Here is a 17832-nt window from a genome sequence, read left to right on the forward strand (position 1 = left end):
AAAATCAGATTTTGATAAGAGCTGGGGTTGTGCCTGGTTCCCCTCTTCCTACACATTTCAACTACAGAGAATCACAAAGACAGGCGCTCCAAGTTGTTTGTGCTCACTGCAGTTTATCTGCCATGCCTAGCCCAGGGCCTAGTCCACCATAGGCACTCAGTACATGTATAAAAGGGCAAACAGATGCATGGAGATGATGACTGTCTGGAGTCTGCCAATTTTGTAGGCTACAAGATGAGTTTTGGGTTCTACTACTTTTAAAGCTGTTTTTAAAATGTGGTTAAAATTCACATGACCTCAGATTCATCATGTTAGCTATTTTACAGCATGCAGTTAGTAAGTGGCATTTTAATACATTCACTATGTTGTGCAATCACCACCTCAACATCCCAAAAGGAAACCCTGTATCCATCAGCACTCCCCTTCCCCTCTCCCACCAGCCCCTGGCAACCACTGATCATCTTTCTGTTTCTATGAACTTTTTAACTTTTTGATGGAAGCTTTAATAAGTAGAGGAAAGCACACACATCTTACATACAGCAAGCTCCCTGCAGAATCAGCTCTGAGAGAAAAAAAAAAAAAAAAAAACGGAACGTCTCTGGCTCCCAGGAGCCTTCCATGCCCCTCATAGCCACTGCCATCCTGACTTCTCTCAACACAGAAGCTTCGCTGGTCTGTATAATGAAACGCAGAGTTTGCACATCTGCCTGGTTTCCTTCCCTGAGTGTACATCCGTGTGGCTGTATGTGGGCCTGTGGGGGCAGAGCCCCAAAAAAAGTAGTTTCCAGGCTCTCGGCCTCACATAGAAAGGTGTTGGCTCAGGTAGTAAATGGCCAACTGTGATTGCATGGCCATCAGCTGTGGCTAGTTGGCCGTCAGCTGTAACCAGTGAGCCATTGGCCACAATATAACTGCTGTGGCTACGCTAGGAGGAGAAGGAGGGAAGAGAAAGAGAAGAAGGATGGGGCTAGCAAGGAGATGGCGGCTGGGCTGGCAAGCGTGGATGGCGGTTTGCGGACAGTGTGTATCCAGCCTCCAGTGAGAGTATAGTGCCGCCAGAGAGAATAAAGTGGTATGACTCCCCTACCTATGGCTCCGTGGGTGTTCCTTTTTGGCCTCACCATATCCTGCGTTCTTGTATGGGGAGCGGGAGCAGAGACCCCGCAGGCCGCCCCGCACGACAAATGGCGCAGCGAGCAGGGTCTCCTGCACGACAGGGCCCCATCACGCAAATACCCTAGTTGGTTTGTGCATCCTCCTCTTGATCACATTTGGGCCTCCCTCCTTCTTGTGCTGTAATGCACACAAACGCTGTCCCACATACGGCTTCTGATTGGGCTGTTTTTTAATTGTGAGGAATGACATGATCTGATTCCCATTTTAAGGGTTCCAGGTGGGGAGTAGATGGGTTGGAGACAGAAAGCAAGAGATAAGCATTCATGCAGGTAAGGCAGAGAAGGCACTAGACCCTCTAAATCACCCTTTAAAATCATGATTGTTCCTCCATTAGTTTCCTGTGGCTACTGTAACACATTACCACAAACTTGATGGCTTAAAACAAAAATTTAATTCACAGTCCTAGAGGCCAGAATTCTGAGGTTGAGGTACAGGGAGGGCCAGACCACAGTCCCTCCAAAGATTCTAGGGGAGAAAGAATCCTTCTTTGCCTTGTGGACAGAAAAGGGACCACATGTTAAACCTGACAAGCTCAGGAGACTGAAAATAACCACATAGGATGGTGTGAACATAAAAATTCCTAACTAAGGTGGGCCATGGCAGGGAAGTCACATGCTTGGCCTGTAGCTTCCTTAACAAAGGTGAATCTTTACCTTAAGTGAGCCTATCTGTTGTCTTTTTGCATCTAAAATAATATACCTTTGGAATGTCAGACTAATTCTTTTCTGGACCCCCCAGGGGGCACAACCCACCACACCAGAGCAGTAAACTACAAAATCCCTCATTGTTATCTTGTTCCCCAAATATTATCTCTATTTACACTGTAAAATGTTATTAACTATCCTGTACCCACCAATGTAAAAAAAGTGTGTCTCTCCTTTTTACTTTTTAGCCAATCCCAGAGATTTCCCTGCTTTGCTTTCTCCCACCCCCTTAATTTACAACAAATTGATTTCCATGTAACCCTCCTCCCTTGATTCTAATGTATAAAATAAGTTGCAAAATGGCCATTTTCTGGAGCATTTTCTCAATCCATTGAGACTTCACTTCCCAGCAGTTGTCATCAGTTTGTCTCAAATAAACTCTTATACACTTTCTCTTAGGCTGGATTTTTTTTGTCGACATTCTCTTCCAGTTTCTGGTGGCTCCAGGGATCCCTTGGCTGTGGCTGCACCATATTAGTCTTCGAGACCAACACCTTCCTATTGCCTTTTCTTCTGTGTGCCCTTGCTGTGGACTGAATTGTGTCTACTCCAAAATACACATATCGAAGCTCTGACAATGTGACAGTATTTGGAGATGAGGACTTGGTGATGTAATTAGTGTTAGGTGGGGGTCAAGAGGGTGGGGCCCTCATGATGGGATTGGTGTCCTATTAAGAAGAGACACCAGAGAGCAAGTTTGCTGTTGTCACCATCAGAGGTCATGTGAGCACACAGCAATATGGCAGCCTCCTACAAGCCCAGAGAAGAGGCCTCAGAATGAAACCTTTCATGGCAGCACCTTGATCGTGGACTTCCTGGCTTCCAGAGCCATGAGAAGTACATTTTCAGTGGTTTATGTCACCCAGTCTATGGTATTTGGTTATGGCAGCCTGGCAGACTAAGACAGTTGTCCAGTTTCCCTCTGCCTTGCTCCTCCAATAAGGATGTATGTGAATTCAAATAATTCATGGGTAATTTCCCCATTTCCAGATCTTTAAGTACAATTGCTAAGATCCTTTATCCTTATAAGGTAATACTACCAGGTTTCAGGGATTAGATTGTGTATATCCCTGGGGGCCATTTTCCCCTCCTACCACATTTCAGATAGGCAAGCCCATGCCCAAGACCAAAAGGAGTTGTCCAGAGCTCCACAGCCTATATGAGTCCAACCCAGTTATTGGGCTCAGTGGGTGCCCTCACCCTCCCATCAGCTGCCTTCTGGAGGAATCTATGTCCCCCAGGGAGGGTGGGGAGGGAAAGGACAGGAGTCTTCCAAAACCTGAAGTGTCATTCCTTTCTCTGCAGAGAGGAACCAGAGGAGATGACTGATTCGAGGACTGTACAGAGAAATTCCCGGGTGAGCCTGGAACACCTTGTTATGTCACAAAGTAACAAGTACCCAAAGAATGACAGGAACACGTTAAAAGGACACAGAAGCCAAACATGATTGTCAACGTAAGAAACATCCAAACCTGTAGAGAATTTTTATGAGTTTATTTGAGCCAAACTGATGATATATGCCAGGGAGCAAGATCTCAAATGCTCTGGAGAAGGACACTTTTGCAGCTTCTTTTATGCATTTGACATTAAGGAGAGGACATAAGGAAGATTGGAGAAAGTAAGGCAGGGATGGATTACAGGACAGCTAACCAGATTATGTGTTCTCTTGAGGGTTAATGCCCCCTTTGAGGGCATTATTTCTGGCATTATAAAGGTATGATAACCTAAATGCACAGGAGCAATAGACAGGGCTGGCTTAAAACCTTTCACTAAAGAAGTTATAGACCTGGGGTGTGACTACCCACCATGACCTGCCCAGGTAGGAATTTATGATCTTATCACCCTGTGGGGTTACTTTCCCTAGAACCCCCTTTTTTCATCTGAATGACGATATATAACTCAAGCAATCAGAAAAAAAAAAAAGACTGTTATTGACTGACTCACAATGAATCCACCTATCTGTGAGTCCTTAAAGGTTCTCAAAAAAGAGAAAAATAAGCCCATCTGTCACCACATGATGCCACTTTCAAGCCAGCCCCTCACTCTGAGAACTCAGCACTGATCCTGTCTTCCCAAGGGAAACTGTATTTCAGAGGAACACATGGTCCTCTTCTTGCTTAGATAATTACATGCTGAAATTCGGAAAACATCATTCCCCAACCCATAATGAGATTCCTGAGCAGGCCAGAATTATCTACTGTATACACTATAAGGTGAATGGAGGGTGGGGTGTCACTGTGGCCATCCGGGGTGGACACATGAGTGGGCAGTAGACAGTCAGGCTGTCACTGCCCCCACATTAGGGTCAGCAACACTGAGATCCTACATGGAATGCAGTGGGACCCACCCAACACGCCCTGTGAGATGTTCTAGCCAGCAATGTTTGACCTGAAAACCAAGTCTTTAGATCTAACTTCCGGTCTATGGGAACTAAAGGGGATGTCAGAGGGAGAAAGAGCAACCGCCAGTGTGTCCATCCAGAAGCAGTGTTATGTCCTGCCAGCAGCTAGGGTCCACTGTCCTCCACCAGTCCTCAAAGAGGGGGCTGTAAATCTCTAGCCTGACACCAGATTAGTAGTGGTCCAAAGAATATGTACAAATGGCCGGGACAATAAGCTCATGAAAAGACTGCACATCATTAGTCATCAGGGAAATGCAAATCAAATGACTACGAAAATACCGATTGACAGCCACTTAGGATGGCTTTAAAAAAATGGACAATAACAAGAGTTGGCAGGGATGTGGAGAAATTGGAACCCTCCTACATGCTGTTGGGAATGTAAAATGGTACAGCCATTGTGGGAAAACGTTTGGCACTTTCTCCAATAATTAAACATAGATTTACTATATGATCCAGGAATTAACTCCCAGGTCCATACCCAGGGAAATAGAAATTAGGTGTTCTAACAAATCCTTATACAGGGATGTTCATAGCAGCACTAATCACGGTGGTCAGAGGTGGAAAACAACCCAAATGTTTATTAATTGATGAATGAACAAAACAATGAGCTTTTCCATACAATGGAGTCTTATTCAGCCATAAAAACGCAGAAAACACAGATATGTGCTAGAGCATGGATCAACCTTAGAAACATTACGCACTGAAGGAAATCTGACACAAAAGACCACATGTTATATGATTCCATTTATATGAACTATCCAGAATATGCAAATTCATAGACAGAAAGTGGATTAGTGGTTGTGGGGAATCTGGGGGTGGGGGCTGGGAGCAACTGCCAACCGGTACAGGTTTTTATTTTGGAGTAAACTTTTTTGGAGTTAGATGGAGGTGGTGGCTACATAACATTGTAAGTATACTAAAATCCACTGAATGTTTTCCTTTGAAATGGTTAAATGTGTTATGTGAATTTCACTTTAATTTTAAATGGGGGAGTGGGACTTCTGGGTCAACAGGGCCCAGCCCTGAATGGGTCCCAGGCAGAGAGAAACCAGCCATCAGGGAGCATTTGTGGACAGCTTGTGACATGGCGATGTAGACTAGGTGTGCTAAGGCGTGAGTGCTCTCCAGAAGACAGGCAAGTAGGAAACCATACTTGTTTTTGTTTTTGTTTTTCATACTTGTTTTTAAAAGGAGCACTGGGAGGTTAAAAAAGGAGTTAATCAATGTAAGGCAGGGTGGAGAACAGCCCTTATCCTGGGGGACAGGACCAGGTCAGGGTGTTGTCAGCCACCATGGAGGATAGCCACAAAGATCAGGGCTGGGTGGTGTTCTGCCCCATCTCAAATGGCAGGAAGTGCTTTTCAGACCAGAAGCCAAGGACACAGCTCCTGAATGGAAAACTCTCTAACTAGACAAAATTCACAACTTACAGATGGCACAGGAGCCGGAGGCACAATCTCCTACACCTCATTGTGTGATGACACAGATGTGAAATGTCCAGCAGAGGCCAATATACAGTGACCTTAGATTCGCGGCATCCTGGGACAAGAGTGGGCACAGGGACTCCCAGTGAAAGCGCAGGTGTCCAAAAAAGGGAGGGTGCTAAGGGCCACACAACAAGGTAAATTTACTGAAAATGATAGGATCATAGATACTCTTGAAATGATCATTGTTTGAGTGTTGGTGTCCAGTGGCGGAACCGGGAAGGAACTAGAGGCCTTAAAGAACAGAACTACCTAGGCGTGCCACCTCGAGGGGCTTTCCCTTTCACCTACAAGCTTTACTTAAAAAATAAATAAATAAAAATGTTTTTGTTGTTTTTTACTTAAATTTTGTTTTTAATATACTAAACACTGCATCAAAAATATTTTTTTTTTTTTAGCTAAAAACATACAATGGAGCAAAGACAGCCTCTTCAATAAATGGTGCTGGGAGAATTGGATAGCCACTTGCAAAAGAATGAAACTGGACTGCTATTTGTCACCATGTACCAAAGTTAATTCAAAATGGATCAAAGACTTAAGCATAAGACCTGACACAATAAACTGCATAGAAGAAAACATAGGTACTAAACTTATGGACCTTAGGTTCAAAGAGCATTTTATGAATTTGACTCCAAAGGCAATGGAAGTAAAAGCTAACATAAACGAATGGGACTATATGAAACTTAAAAGCTTCTGCACAGCAAAAGAAACCATCGACAAAATAAAGAGGCAACCAACTGAATGGGAGAAGATTTTTGCAAGCAGTGCCTCCGATAAGGGGCTAATATCCAGAATATACAAGGAACTCATGCAACTCAACACCAAAAAAACAAACAACCCAATTGAAAAATGGGCAGAGGACTTGAAGAGACATTTCTCCAAAGAGGACATACAAATGGCAAATAGACATATGAAAAAATGCTCAACATCACTAACCATCAGAGAAATGCAAATCAAAACCACAATGAGATATCACCTCACCCCAGTCAGAATGGCTATCATCAACAATACAAATAGTAACAAGTGTTGGAGAGGCTGTGGAGAAAAAGGAACCCTCACACACTGTTGGTGCGAATGCAGACTGTTGCAGCCGTTATGGAAGACAGTGTGGAGGTTCCTCAAAAAATTACGAATAGAATTGCCATATGACCCAGCAATCCCTCTCCTGGGTATCTACCCAAAAAATCTGAAAACATTTAGAGATAAAGACACGTGTGCTCCAATGTTCATTGCAGCTTTGTTTACAGTGGCCAAGACATGGAAACAACCAAAATGTCCTTTGATAGATGAATGGATAAAGAAGTTGTGGTATATATACACAATGGAATACTATTCGGCGGTAAGAAAAGATGATATAGGAACATTTGTGACAACATGGATGGATCTTGAGAGTGTAATGCTGAGTGAAATAAGTCAGACAGAAAAAGCAGAGAACCATGTGATTTCACTGATATGTGGTATGTAAACCAAAAACAACAAAAGAACAAGACAAACAAATGAGAAACAAAAACTCATAGACACAGACAATAGTTTAGTGGTTACCAGAGGGTAAGGGGGGTGGGGGGTGGGAGATGAAGGTAAGGGGGATCAAATATATGGTGATGGAAGGAGAACTGACTCTGGGTGATGAACACACAATGGGATTTATAGATGATGTAATACAGAATTGTACACCTGAAATTTATGTAATTTTACTAACAATTGTCACCCCAATAAATTTAATTAAAAAAATATATATATGTTTTTTAGAAAACAAATTTGCTAATTTGAGGATGTGAGCGCTCCAGTGTGTATTGTAGTGTTTATCAGGTTTTTTACTTCAAAATTAATGGCCCAGGTGTAGAGGCCCTGCAAAAATGACAGAGATAGCTGTGTCATTAAAGATTATTTCAGTTTAAGTCTCCTCCTTCCCACTTGGCTTCCTTAGGCCTCTGTCTAGAAAGTTAATAGGATTTTCTTTTACATATGAAAGCAAATTAAACCTTTCTCTGTGTTGCAAATATTCCTCACCCCACCCTCACTCACCTCCTCATCCACAGTCCTTGATCAGCCGGATGTTTCTTTCTTGGTAAGCTTTTTCTAGGTCCCACCCATTGCTCCTAGCCTCAGTAATCTCCACCGGGCCAGGTCAGCCTTTCTGGTGTCTGAATGGGATCTTGCCACTGCCCCTAACCACCCAAAAGGGCTCCTCATTTCCTCTCAATCCAGTCAGGAGAGTTAAACTGCTGGTAGCTGTCTTGCCAGGGACCTCCCTCAGTCTCCACCTTATCCACCTTGTACCAGGAAGCATTTTTCTAGGGACATGCTTAGCATCTAACCCCTGGGCCAAGGGGAAACACCTGGCTGACAGAGGTGTGTACCTGGGTCTTGGAACCTGCATCACATACCTGGCACAGCCCACACCCATTAGGAGAGAGTTGGGTTTATAGACACTAGGGCCTGATTGCTGGGCTTTACTCTGCTAGAGTGGGGGATCCTGCCTGAGGAGCTGTCCTAGTAACAATGGAGGGTGGAAGGAGGTTGGGGTCCCTGACTGAGCTTGGATCGGGCTGAGCCTTCTGACTTCTAATCTAAGCCTTGGGGGTGGAGGTGGGGGGTTCTGCTTCTGCCAGCTGAGGAGGACTAGCCACTCAGGAACTCAATTTCTTCTGCCCCCTGTGATCCTTGTGACCTCACATGTTCTTCCCTGGATGGAGAGCCAGTGTGGCCTGTCCCTTGTTATCCCCCACTACTCTCAAGACTCTCAGATCAAGGAATTTTCAATATTTGCAGGCCACATTGGCCCTCCCTGTCTTATTAAACCTGTGCGCTAAGCTACACTATTCCCCAAAATGCCCTCACAACCACAGTGACAAAGGTCTTTGGACAGGAAAGCAAAACATGTTTCTAGAGGCTTGTGATGCTGGAGGCCACAGCTCTCACCTCTTTGGTTGCCTGAGAAGAGTCAGTGTTTGACTTTCTCCCTCCTGCCTCCCACACCCTCCCTCCTCAGAGCCCTCACACATGCCTTTCCACCTGCCCTGATGCTGTTCTAGTCCTGTGTCTGGACAGTTGGTTCCCCCTCTCATGCCCAAGTCCCTCTGCTTGTAGGATGAAAGACCACCAGGTAAATGCTGGTGAGGCAGACATGAAGCCTTTGTCAAGAGAGAGGCAATGGGAAGGCATTCATCAGAATCAGATGGGGAAACTGGCATTTATCAGACACTTTCTCTGTGGACGCCCTGGGTCTCTGGCAGCTGTATTGGTTTTCTATTGCTACTTAACAAATTACCACAAACTCAGTAGCATAAAACAACACCTATTTATTCGGTCACCATTCTGTAGGTCAGAAGCCCAGGCAGCATCCTTTGCTCCAGTTCCCACAAAGGCTGCAGTCAAGTTGCAGGAAGCGCTGGGCTCTTATCTGGAAGCTCTGGGGGAAAATCAGCTTCCCAGTTCATTCACGTTGTTGGCAGAATCCACTTCCATGCAGTTGTAAGACTGAGATCCCTATTTTGTTGCTGGCTGTCATCCAGGGCTCTTCTCAGACTCAGGAGTCCACCATCACCCTCATATTCCTTGTCACATGGACCCTCCACCTCCAAAGTACTTGGAGTCCTACTTTCAAGTCTGTCTGCTTTCCTCTGCTACCTTTAAGGACCCTTGTGACTACCCTGGGCCTACCCAAACAATTCAGGATTGTCTCCATATTTTGAGGTCAGCTGATCAGGAATCTTAATTATAGCTGCCATGATCTGGGGATTTGGGCATGGGATCTTGGGGGGGGCGGGCATTTAAAAAATTTTACCCCCCTACATCAGATGATTTATGTCAACGAAAAGCATCCAGCCTAAGAGAAAGTTTATGAGTTTATTTGAGCCAAACTGATGACAATTGCCGGGAAGCAAAGTCTCAACAGACTGAGAAAATGCTCCACGAAATGGCAGTTTGCAGCTCATTTTATACATAGAATCAAAGGAGGAGGGTTACATGAAATCCATTGGCGGTAGATTAAAGGAGTGGGAAAAAGTAAAGGGTGGGGGGAATCTCTGGGATTGGATAAAAGTAAATTGGAGAGACAAGTACTTCTTTCACATAGGTGGGGTGCAGGATAGTTAATAGCTCATTTTTACAGCACATAGAGATGGTAATCAGGAAACAAGCATAATAATGAGGGATTTTGCAGTTTCCAGCTCTGGTCCGGAAAAAGGATTACTGACATTCCAAGGATGTCATCTTAGGTGCAAAAAGACAATAAACAGGCCCACTTAAAGACACAGATTAACTTTATAAAGGAAGCTCTTGGCTATAGCTGTGACTTCCCGCCATGGCCCACTTAGTTATTAAAAATTTTTTTTTATGCTCACGCCATCTTTCAGTCTCCTGAGCTTATCAGGTTTAATATGTGGCCCCTTTTCCGTCCACACTTACAATGCCCCTGAATGCAATGGAATCAGATCCAGGGTATGGTGAAGCAGCTGTTGGCACCTGTGTAAGTTGTAGGGGCAGCAACTGTCAAGGTGATGGACACAGATGAAACCCTGTTCTCATAGGTGCTGTGATAGAAGATGGCCATGGGCTTGAAGTCAAGGAGTTTCCCTGGGGAAGGTGGTGGCAGCTAGCTGTGTGAAAGCGTGCGATAGACATAGGAAACTACAAGGGCAGTCCTTGAAGTGGGAACAGCAAAGTGGCCTGTGAAGCCAGAGAGGAATGATCAGTAATAGGAATTGGGGAGGAGAGGAATCAAGAGGCATCTTTGAGGTTAGATGGAGCAGACCCAGTAGACGAGGCAGGCCATTGTGAGTGGCCCACATTCTGAACAAGGACAATGAGGCCATTACACTTGGATTTTCATAAGGTTTCTCAGATCGTGGCCCACAGGATGGGCTGCCAGTGGGGATGGTGATTCCCTGCCTGGTATATCCCCTGCCCTCCTTGACCTTCAACACATTTCCAATACATGCCCAGCAGCTGCCAGAGGTGGAGACAGGCACTCTGACCTTGTCCCAATACTAAAGGCTGAAAAGTCAGCCCCCTCCCTCCCACTGGACTCCACACCTGTTGCATAAGGCATGGGGTCCACTAAGGTCCCGGGGGCATCTTCCGACCGTGAGGTCCAGGCCCTGCTGCTTCCCTTCAGCCCCCATGAGTAGAGCAAGCCAGGCCAGCCCACCACTCCAGCCTCACCATCTAGTGGGCATGGTTCATGCATGTCCTGGACAGCCAGCCCTATCTCAAGGTCTCTTCAGACTATGCTGTTCCCTGTCTGGACAGCTGTTCCGACAGATTCTGTCCCTTGCGACTTCCAGTCTTTGGAGTCTGGCTGCTCACCACTCTCCTGGCAGAGGTACCAGCCATTTCACCCCCCCACCACCACTCCCTTTCTTTTCTGAGTTCCGGCCCATAGTGGTGTGCAGAAGGCTTTCAGTTCGATATCACTTCATTTATTTGTCATTATTCACCCTGGGGAGAGTGGGCCTGGTTGGGGAGGTGGGGTAGGGGGGCATCCAGTCAGGCTGTCTCCACCTTCTACCTAGGATCCCAGCTCAGGCAGGGCAGAAGGTGGCCACCAAGGCCAGGGTTGCGTCTGCTCCCCCATCCCACTCGCGAACCCTACTCCTTCTACCCGTGTTATGGGGAGAAAGCCGCCTTCCGAGGTCGCAGTGGGGTTTAAGCCGATCGCGAACTTAGACCGCAGACTGCTTTCCCATCGTTCATTACTGGGCATCAGCTTCAGCCGGCCGCGGCGCACGGGGGCGTGGCCCGCGGATTGACAGCTCAGGCCCCGCCTCCGCCCCGTCTCTACGGCGACGCCAGAAGCACGCTGTGGCCCAGAGATTCCTCTTCGCCGCTCCGTCCCCGCCTCTGCGACTTTGGTTCCAACTCTGACGAGAGCCGGAAGTGCTGACTGACGGCGGCAGCTGATCTCCATAGAAACGCCGGAAACGTGCTCCCACCTAGTGCTTCCCAGTGCCGCAGCGGCTGCGGGCTTCAGTTCTGCTATTGTCGAGGCCCGGAAGTGCGGCCTTGGCGGTGGTAAGCTGGAGGCGGCCACGGCAGCCTGGTGCCTGAGGAGGAGCCGGAGGTGGGGTCGAGCGGGCATCCCCCTGCCGCAAGACCGGCAGGGAGGCTGGGGCGTGCCTGGGAGGGGTGCCGGCGCTAGGGGTGGAGCGCACGCTGCGGACGTGAGGGGGCGCTGCAGTATGGGGGCACGGCGCCGGCAAGGTCGCGGACGCTGGAAATCTAGGTTGGTCGGGGCTGCAGCGGATGCAGCCAGGACGGATCAGAGGGGTGCTGTGGTCTCAGGGTAGGGCGCGCGCAGTGGCGCAGAGTGAGGGAGAGGGTGCTGTGAGCGAAGTGTATGGCGTGGGCAAAGGCGTGGCGGCGAGAATGCGCCGCGTACCCGGGAAGGTGGGCCTGGAGCCGCGTCTCCAGGTGGACCTTTGTTCTGAGGCGCCAGGAAGGCCCTGCTGCATCTGGACCGAGGAGTCGGAGAGTAGCGCAGTAGTGGATCGGAAAAGGAAGGGCTTAGGCCCTGCGGGCCGATGCACTGGTTTCTGCCTCATCGTCCGGGCACTGATTTGAAGTCCTTTGGATGCTGGGTGAATAAAGACTTTAAGTGTTGTAGCAGAGGCAACGGCACGTGCAAAGACTAGGCTTGTTTGAGGAATCGCCAAGAATTCTTCCCACGGAGGGCTGTGAGCAGAGGGTCCAGATGCGTTAGGTGTTAACAGGCTCCCTCTGGCTGTCGCGTGGGTTAGAGACCCGGAGGTAAGAGAACGCGCGAGGCGGTTACTGCCATCAGTCTAGACCCGCATTACCCGGGCAGTGGAGGTGTGCGAAGTAGTCTGAGCGGTCAGATGTGGGGCATACAAGAAACGAAGGGGTCTGGTCACAGTAAAGGCGGTTTGGGTATAAAGAGCCGGATGGGGTGAGTCTGAGACCCCATTAGACGCTGAGGGTTAAGAGAGGTCTCACCCTGGGACTGTATGACCCTGCCTGAGTGAGGCCTGGTGACGTGTGGGCGGGTCCCAGGGTTTGTCTGGTCTCCTGACTCTCCTCCCCCTACACTGGAGATGTGTATGGCCAGGATGTGGGATAAACCAGGTATCTCACCGCTGTTCGATAGAGGGGAAATAGGCTGGGTTTCAGAGTCCCCAGGGGGTGGTGGTAACCCCTCCTCTTGTCACATTTGGACAAGTATCCGGATTGCTCAGACATGCTGATCTGAGGCTGTTGCTGCTCCACTGCACCAACCCAATCAACACACCCCTGCCCAGTCCACAGAAGCCCCTTCTCTGTGACCCCCCTACACATGCCCTATGCTCCCACTGGCCCCTCCGTATTCCAAGAAGCACCAGGCTGTGTTTTCCTCCTGTGGAGCGCCTGCCAGGCTAATCTCTCAACCCTTTGTGACTATGCAGACTTCTGATTGCTTAGTCCAAGAGGCAGGTCATGTCACCCCACCCGTGAAGATCTCGGTGTACACTGTTTAACATAACCTGTTTGAGGCAGCAGACCTGGGTCTGCATAGGGCCTTGGATGTTCTAAGGTTGGACAGTGTGACAGGCAGAACAAAAGACCAGGAGTAGAGGGAATTGCAGCCATCGTGTTGGGGAGTCAGCCAGTTCTGGGTGCTGGTCTCTTCTCTACAGGGCTGCCCCCTGAGAGGGGCCTGTGGGGATGGCCTTTGTAGATTTTGGAGTTGGTAGAAGGGTGGGTGACGGCCTAAGTAGGGGGAGTGATCCCTGGACCCTCCCCTGGGCAGTAAGCAAGACTGGGAGCAAGTAGACCTTTGATATTCCTAACCCTCCCTCACTGGGGGCTGCAGAGGTGGAGGGAAATGCGTAAGTCCTGGAATAGAGAAAGTCCTGTTCTGACCTGTGTGCTGGGCAGAGGACTGCGCAAGTCCCTTGGGGAGGGCTGAGGTTTGCCCTGGGGCCCTGTCCTGCAAAAAAGGCTTAAGGGACTGGGAACGCTAGCGCAGAGGGGGGGTCCCTGGCTGACCCCCCCTCCCTCGTCTGGTGTAGATGGCAGCGGCAGAGGCGGTGCACCACATCCACCTGCAGAACTTCTCACGTTCACTGCTTGAGACCCTCAACGGGCAGCGGCTGGGTGGGCACTTCTGTGACGTGACCGTGCGTATCCGTGAGGCTTCGCTGCGTGCACACCGCTGCGTGTTGGCCGCTGGCTCGCCCTTCTTCCAGGATAAATTGCTGCTTGGCCATTCCGAGATCCGCGTGCCGCCGGTGGTGCCTGCGCAAACCGTACGCCAGCTGGTTGAGTTCCTTTACAGCGGCTCGCTCGTGGTGGCACAAGGCGAAGCGCTGCAGGTGCTCACGGCAGCGTCGGTGCTGCGCATCCAGACCGTCATAGACGAGTGCACACAGATCATCGCCCGCGCCCGCGCCCCCGCCCTTGCCACCCCCGTGCCCCCACCCCTGCCCACTCCCATTCCGGCCTCACTTGCACCCGCGCAACTGCGCCACCGCTTGCGCCACTTGTTGGCCGCGCGCCCCCTGAGCCATCCTGGTGCGGCACATAGCCGCAAGCAGCGCCAGCCCGCACGCCTGCAGCTGCCTGCGCCTTCGGCGCCCGCCAAAACAGAGGGGTCGGACACCGACCTCGCCCTACCCATGGCCCCAGAAGACGGCGGTGGTGACGACGACGACGAGACCGATGATGAGACCGACGGTGAGGAAGGCGAAGGCGGCGTCAGGGGTGAGGGCCAGGCACCCCCATCCTTCCCTGACTGCGCCGCCAGCTTCCTCACCACCGCGGCTGACAGCATGCGAGAGGAGCCGCCTGCGTCTGCAGTCCTTTCTGACTATGGTGGCGCCGGGAGGGACTTCCTTCGGGGGCCTTCGGGTGCAGAGGACGTGTTCCCCGATAGCTACGTATCCCCGTGGCAAGAGGAAGACGGTACAGTCATCGAAAGCTGTTCCACAGACTGCATTCTGTCCGGATCCCAACCGCCTGGTGTGAAGACCCCCGGGTCGCCTGTCACGCTTTTCCCCTTCCATCTGGGCGCTTCAGGGCCATCGGCTCAACCCCCTTCCGCACCCTCTGGGCTAGCCGCTGCACCCCCGCCTGCCTTCTACACTGCGCTTCAGCCTGATGGGGCCTCCAGTGTGCCTCTGGGAGAGGCTCCCGACCCACCCTCTGCTCCTGCTGCCACACCTGCACGTGCCTCGGGTGCTGAGCCACCCGCCTATGAATGCAGTCACTGCCGCAAGACGTTCAGCTCGCGGAAAAACTACACAAAGCACATGTTCATCCACTCCGGTGAGCCGTGGTGGGGTCTCGGAGCCCCTGGGTCATTGAGATTCACACCTGAGGCAGGATTGGGTGCTGGGTGGGGGCAGTGATGCACTTCTGTTGCTCTTTCATGTCCCCAGGGGAACCCGGAATTTGAGCCCCAAGTACAATGCCTGTGGGCAGCAGCAGGCTCTCCTGCTGGTCCCCTACCTCAATTTATTGGGGTGAGCATGCCAGAGGGGCTGGTGCAGGGATCCTAAGGCTGGGTTGTGGAGCAAGTAACCTGCCCAGGGCCTTTGGAAAGCTGGCAGTGGAGCCTTTAGTCACCATGACAGAGCTTGAGATGGGTTGGAGGGAGGGAACATGGCCAGTTTCGGGAGCAGTGATTAAAGGACCCTCCCGGGTCTAGTCGGCTGTCAGCAGGTCCAGTGATTGAGACTGGATGCATGGGAGGGTGGGTTTGCCGGCCTTGGGAAAGTGTGGAAAGCCAGCAGAGAGGTGGCCTGATCAGGGCTGGAAAAGAGAGATGGGGCTCCCCATGGCCGCAGAGAGGGCCCCTTGGACCTCTGTGTGTCCAGGAGGCAGCTCCTCAGTCGCTGGGGGAGAAGTAGAGCCCTGGGGATTGTGGAGTGAGGGGCCAAGGTAGTAGCTGGCATGTTGAAGGGCGGATGCTAGGGTGCTCCCTGGGTACTGAGGTGTGGAATTCCAAAGGCCTAGCTGGCTGTTAAGAAAAGCAAAGATGTGGCTGGAAGGCCAGTGGGAATAGAGTGGGGAGGACTGCTGGGCCAGGAATTTGGGATTTTAGGTGCCAGGCCCAGGTGGTCTGGGAGAACCCCTTCCCAGACACTTCCCTGCAGCCGCTTGCTGCTCAGAAAGGCTTTTTGTTAATACTGGCTGACTCTAGAGGCCAACACAGCAGGCCTCCGTTTCTCTGATCCAGGGTGAGGTGGGGTAGCCTGCTCTAACACCTGAGGGACATTATACCCACCAGCAGGCAGGGGTTCTGGGCAGCAGGGGCTCCCAGAAGAAAGGGGACGGGTGTACCCGGCTCTCTCCCAGTGTAAGGTTGCTAAGCCTTGCCAGACTGTCCCTAGAATGGCCAGAGATCAGAGTTCAGAATGCTTTATGGGCATGGGAGGAACGGGTGAGGGAAGATCCCTCGACGTCAGGGGAGACCTGAGTGGTCAGTTCCAGTGCGCAGTGATGTCCCACACTGGCGAGGTTCCCTGCAGGGAGGTTACCTGTTGCAGGTGGGGGACACTGACAGCACTGTCCTGGTATAATGATAAGGGTCTGGAGGGGGATGTTACAGCTGGGCGGAGGTGAGGGGACACACCAGGCCATGTGTGAGGGCCCTTGTTGGGTAGTAAGGTGCGGGAGTGATGGGGTGGTCCCAGAGTGGAGGAGGTGTCCCTGCTGGGTGGGGGATTCCGGGTTGATGGTTGGTCGGGGAGGGGATGCAGGGCAAAGGCATTTGGGGTTCCTTCCCAGCTGACCCTGCGTGCGCGGCCCCCCATGTCGCCCGCAGGGGAGAAGCCCCACCAGTGCGCCGTGTGCTGGCGATCTTTCTCGCTGCGCGACTACCTGCTCAAGCATATGGTCACACACACGGGAGTGCGTGCCTTCCAGTGCGCTGTCTGTGCCAAGCGTTTCACGCAGAAGAGCTCGCTCAACGTGCACATGCGCACGCACCGGCCAGAGCGCGCGCCCTGCCCTGCCTGCGGCAAGGTCTTCTCGCACCGCGCACTGCTGGAGCGCCACCTGGCCTCCCACCCTGCGCCCTGATCCAGGCCGGAGTCTCGCCACGCTCATCGTGGGTTTGACCATACTCCGCAGTTGGCCATACCCACGGCGGGGTCTGTATATCCTGTGGAGCTAAGTCAGACCCACTGCAGGACTAGTAATATCCGTGCTGAGCCTGGTCACACCATGGGCACCATGACCATATTCCCACCACCAGACCAGGCTTTCCTCTGAGTGCAGACCCTCCCCCTGCTCCCACCCTCTTCACCATCAACCAGGAGCCCAACCTGCCTAACTCCTACATTCGGACCCTCCAGGTAGTGGCAGGCTGGGGCTGGGGCTGGTCAGAGAGACCTAACCACCTGAGAACTGGATCATCTCTAGTCTGAACTGGACGCTCAGAATTGGGGCAGGGCCCAGGATTCGTGGCTCCAACTGTCTCGCACCCCACCTCTCATGAGTGGGGTGGGGTCTAGGCCTGTTTCTCTAACCCAGTGTCAGGCTGGGTGCCCCACCCCAAGCTACCCCTCCCTCATCTGGCACTTAAGAGGGCTCTGATGGACCCATCATGGACTGGGGCCAGACCTTGGGATACCCACTTTGTAATAAAGGACTGTGGCCCATGGGGCCAAAACCGTGCATTTCTCACTCACAGACTGGCTGTGGGCATCAGGGCTCAGCGCCCCCTTCCCTGGGCCACACCCCTGCTTCCCCACTTGGGCTTGGTCATCTCATGCCTCAATGGGGTGCACATGTGATCAGTGCTTGCGTCCTAGAGCCCTTGGTCCTGTGGGGTGGGGTACAGGCCAACTCCATACGAGGTGGGTCTCAGGGAGGGAGGCCACATGTGGGACCCCACCCCAGTCACATTTGCTGCAGTCCAAGTTGAAAATGTTGAGGCCTCTGCCCCCAGATCCTCCAAACCCTTTGAACTTCCTTTTGGAGGACCCAGGGGGTCTTTGGGGCCAGACTGCCATGAGAAGACCTTAGCCCCTGGATGCCTGCTCAGGGGGACAAGCTTGAGTGCTGGGCAGGTTAGGGTGGTGGGGAGTGGCAGCTACACCCTTGGGCTGCTGTTGAGGGCAAT

At 51.1% G+C, this 17832-nt stretch overlaps 1 protein-coding gene across 4 annotated transcripts; it reads left to right on the forward strand.

Moving 5' to 3' along the window:
* Positions 1–11648: 11648 nt before the first annotated feature.
* ZBTB45 (zinc finger and BTB domain containing 45) lies at positions 11649–17384 on the forward strand. Of its 4 annotated transcripts, none has more exons than XM_074315543.2 (3): positions 11649–11780; positions 13775–15029; positions 16531–17384. In XM_074315543.2, the coding sequence occupies exons 2-3, from the start codon at positions 13775–13777 to the stop codon at positions 16785–16787; spliced, it is 1512 nt and encodes a 503-aa protein (XP_074171644.1). In that variant the 5' UTR covers positions 11649–11780; the 3' UTR covers positions 16788–17384. The 4 variants fall into 4 exon arrangements, with proteins under 4 accessions (XP_074171644.1, XP_019567171.2, XP_074171643.1 ...); XM_019711612.3 differs by having other exon boundaries at positions 11675–11829; XM_074315542.2 differs by lacking the exon at positions 11649–11780 and adding an exon at positions 11783–11991.
* Positions 17385–17832: the final 448 nt, after the last annotated feature.

Source organism: Rhinolophus sinicus, chromosome 8 (genome assembly GCF_057876585.1).
Source record: "Rhinolophus sinicus isolate RSI-liver-muscle chromosome 8, RSI-T2T, whole genome shotgun sequence".
Taxonomy (NCBI): Eukaryota; Metazoa; Chordata; class Mammalia; order Chiroptera; family Rhinolophidae; genus Rhinolophus; species Rhinolophus sinicus.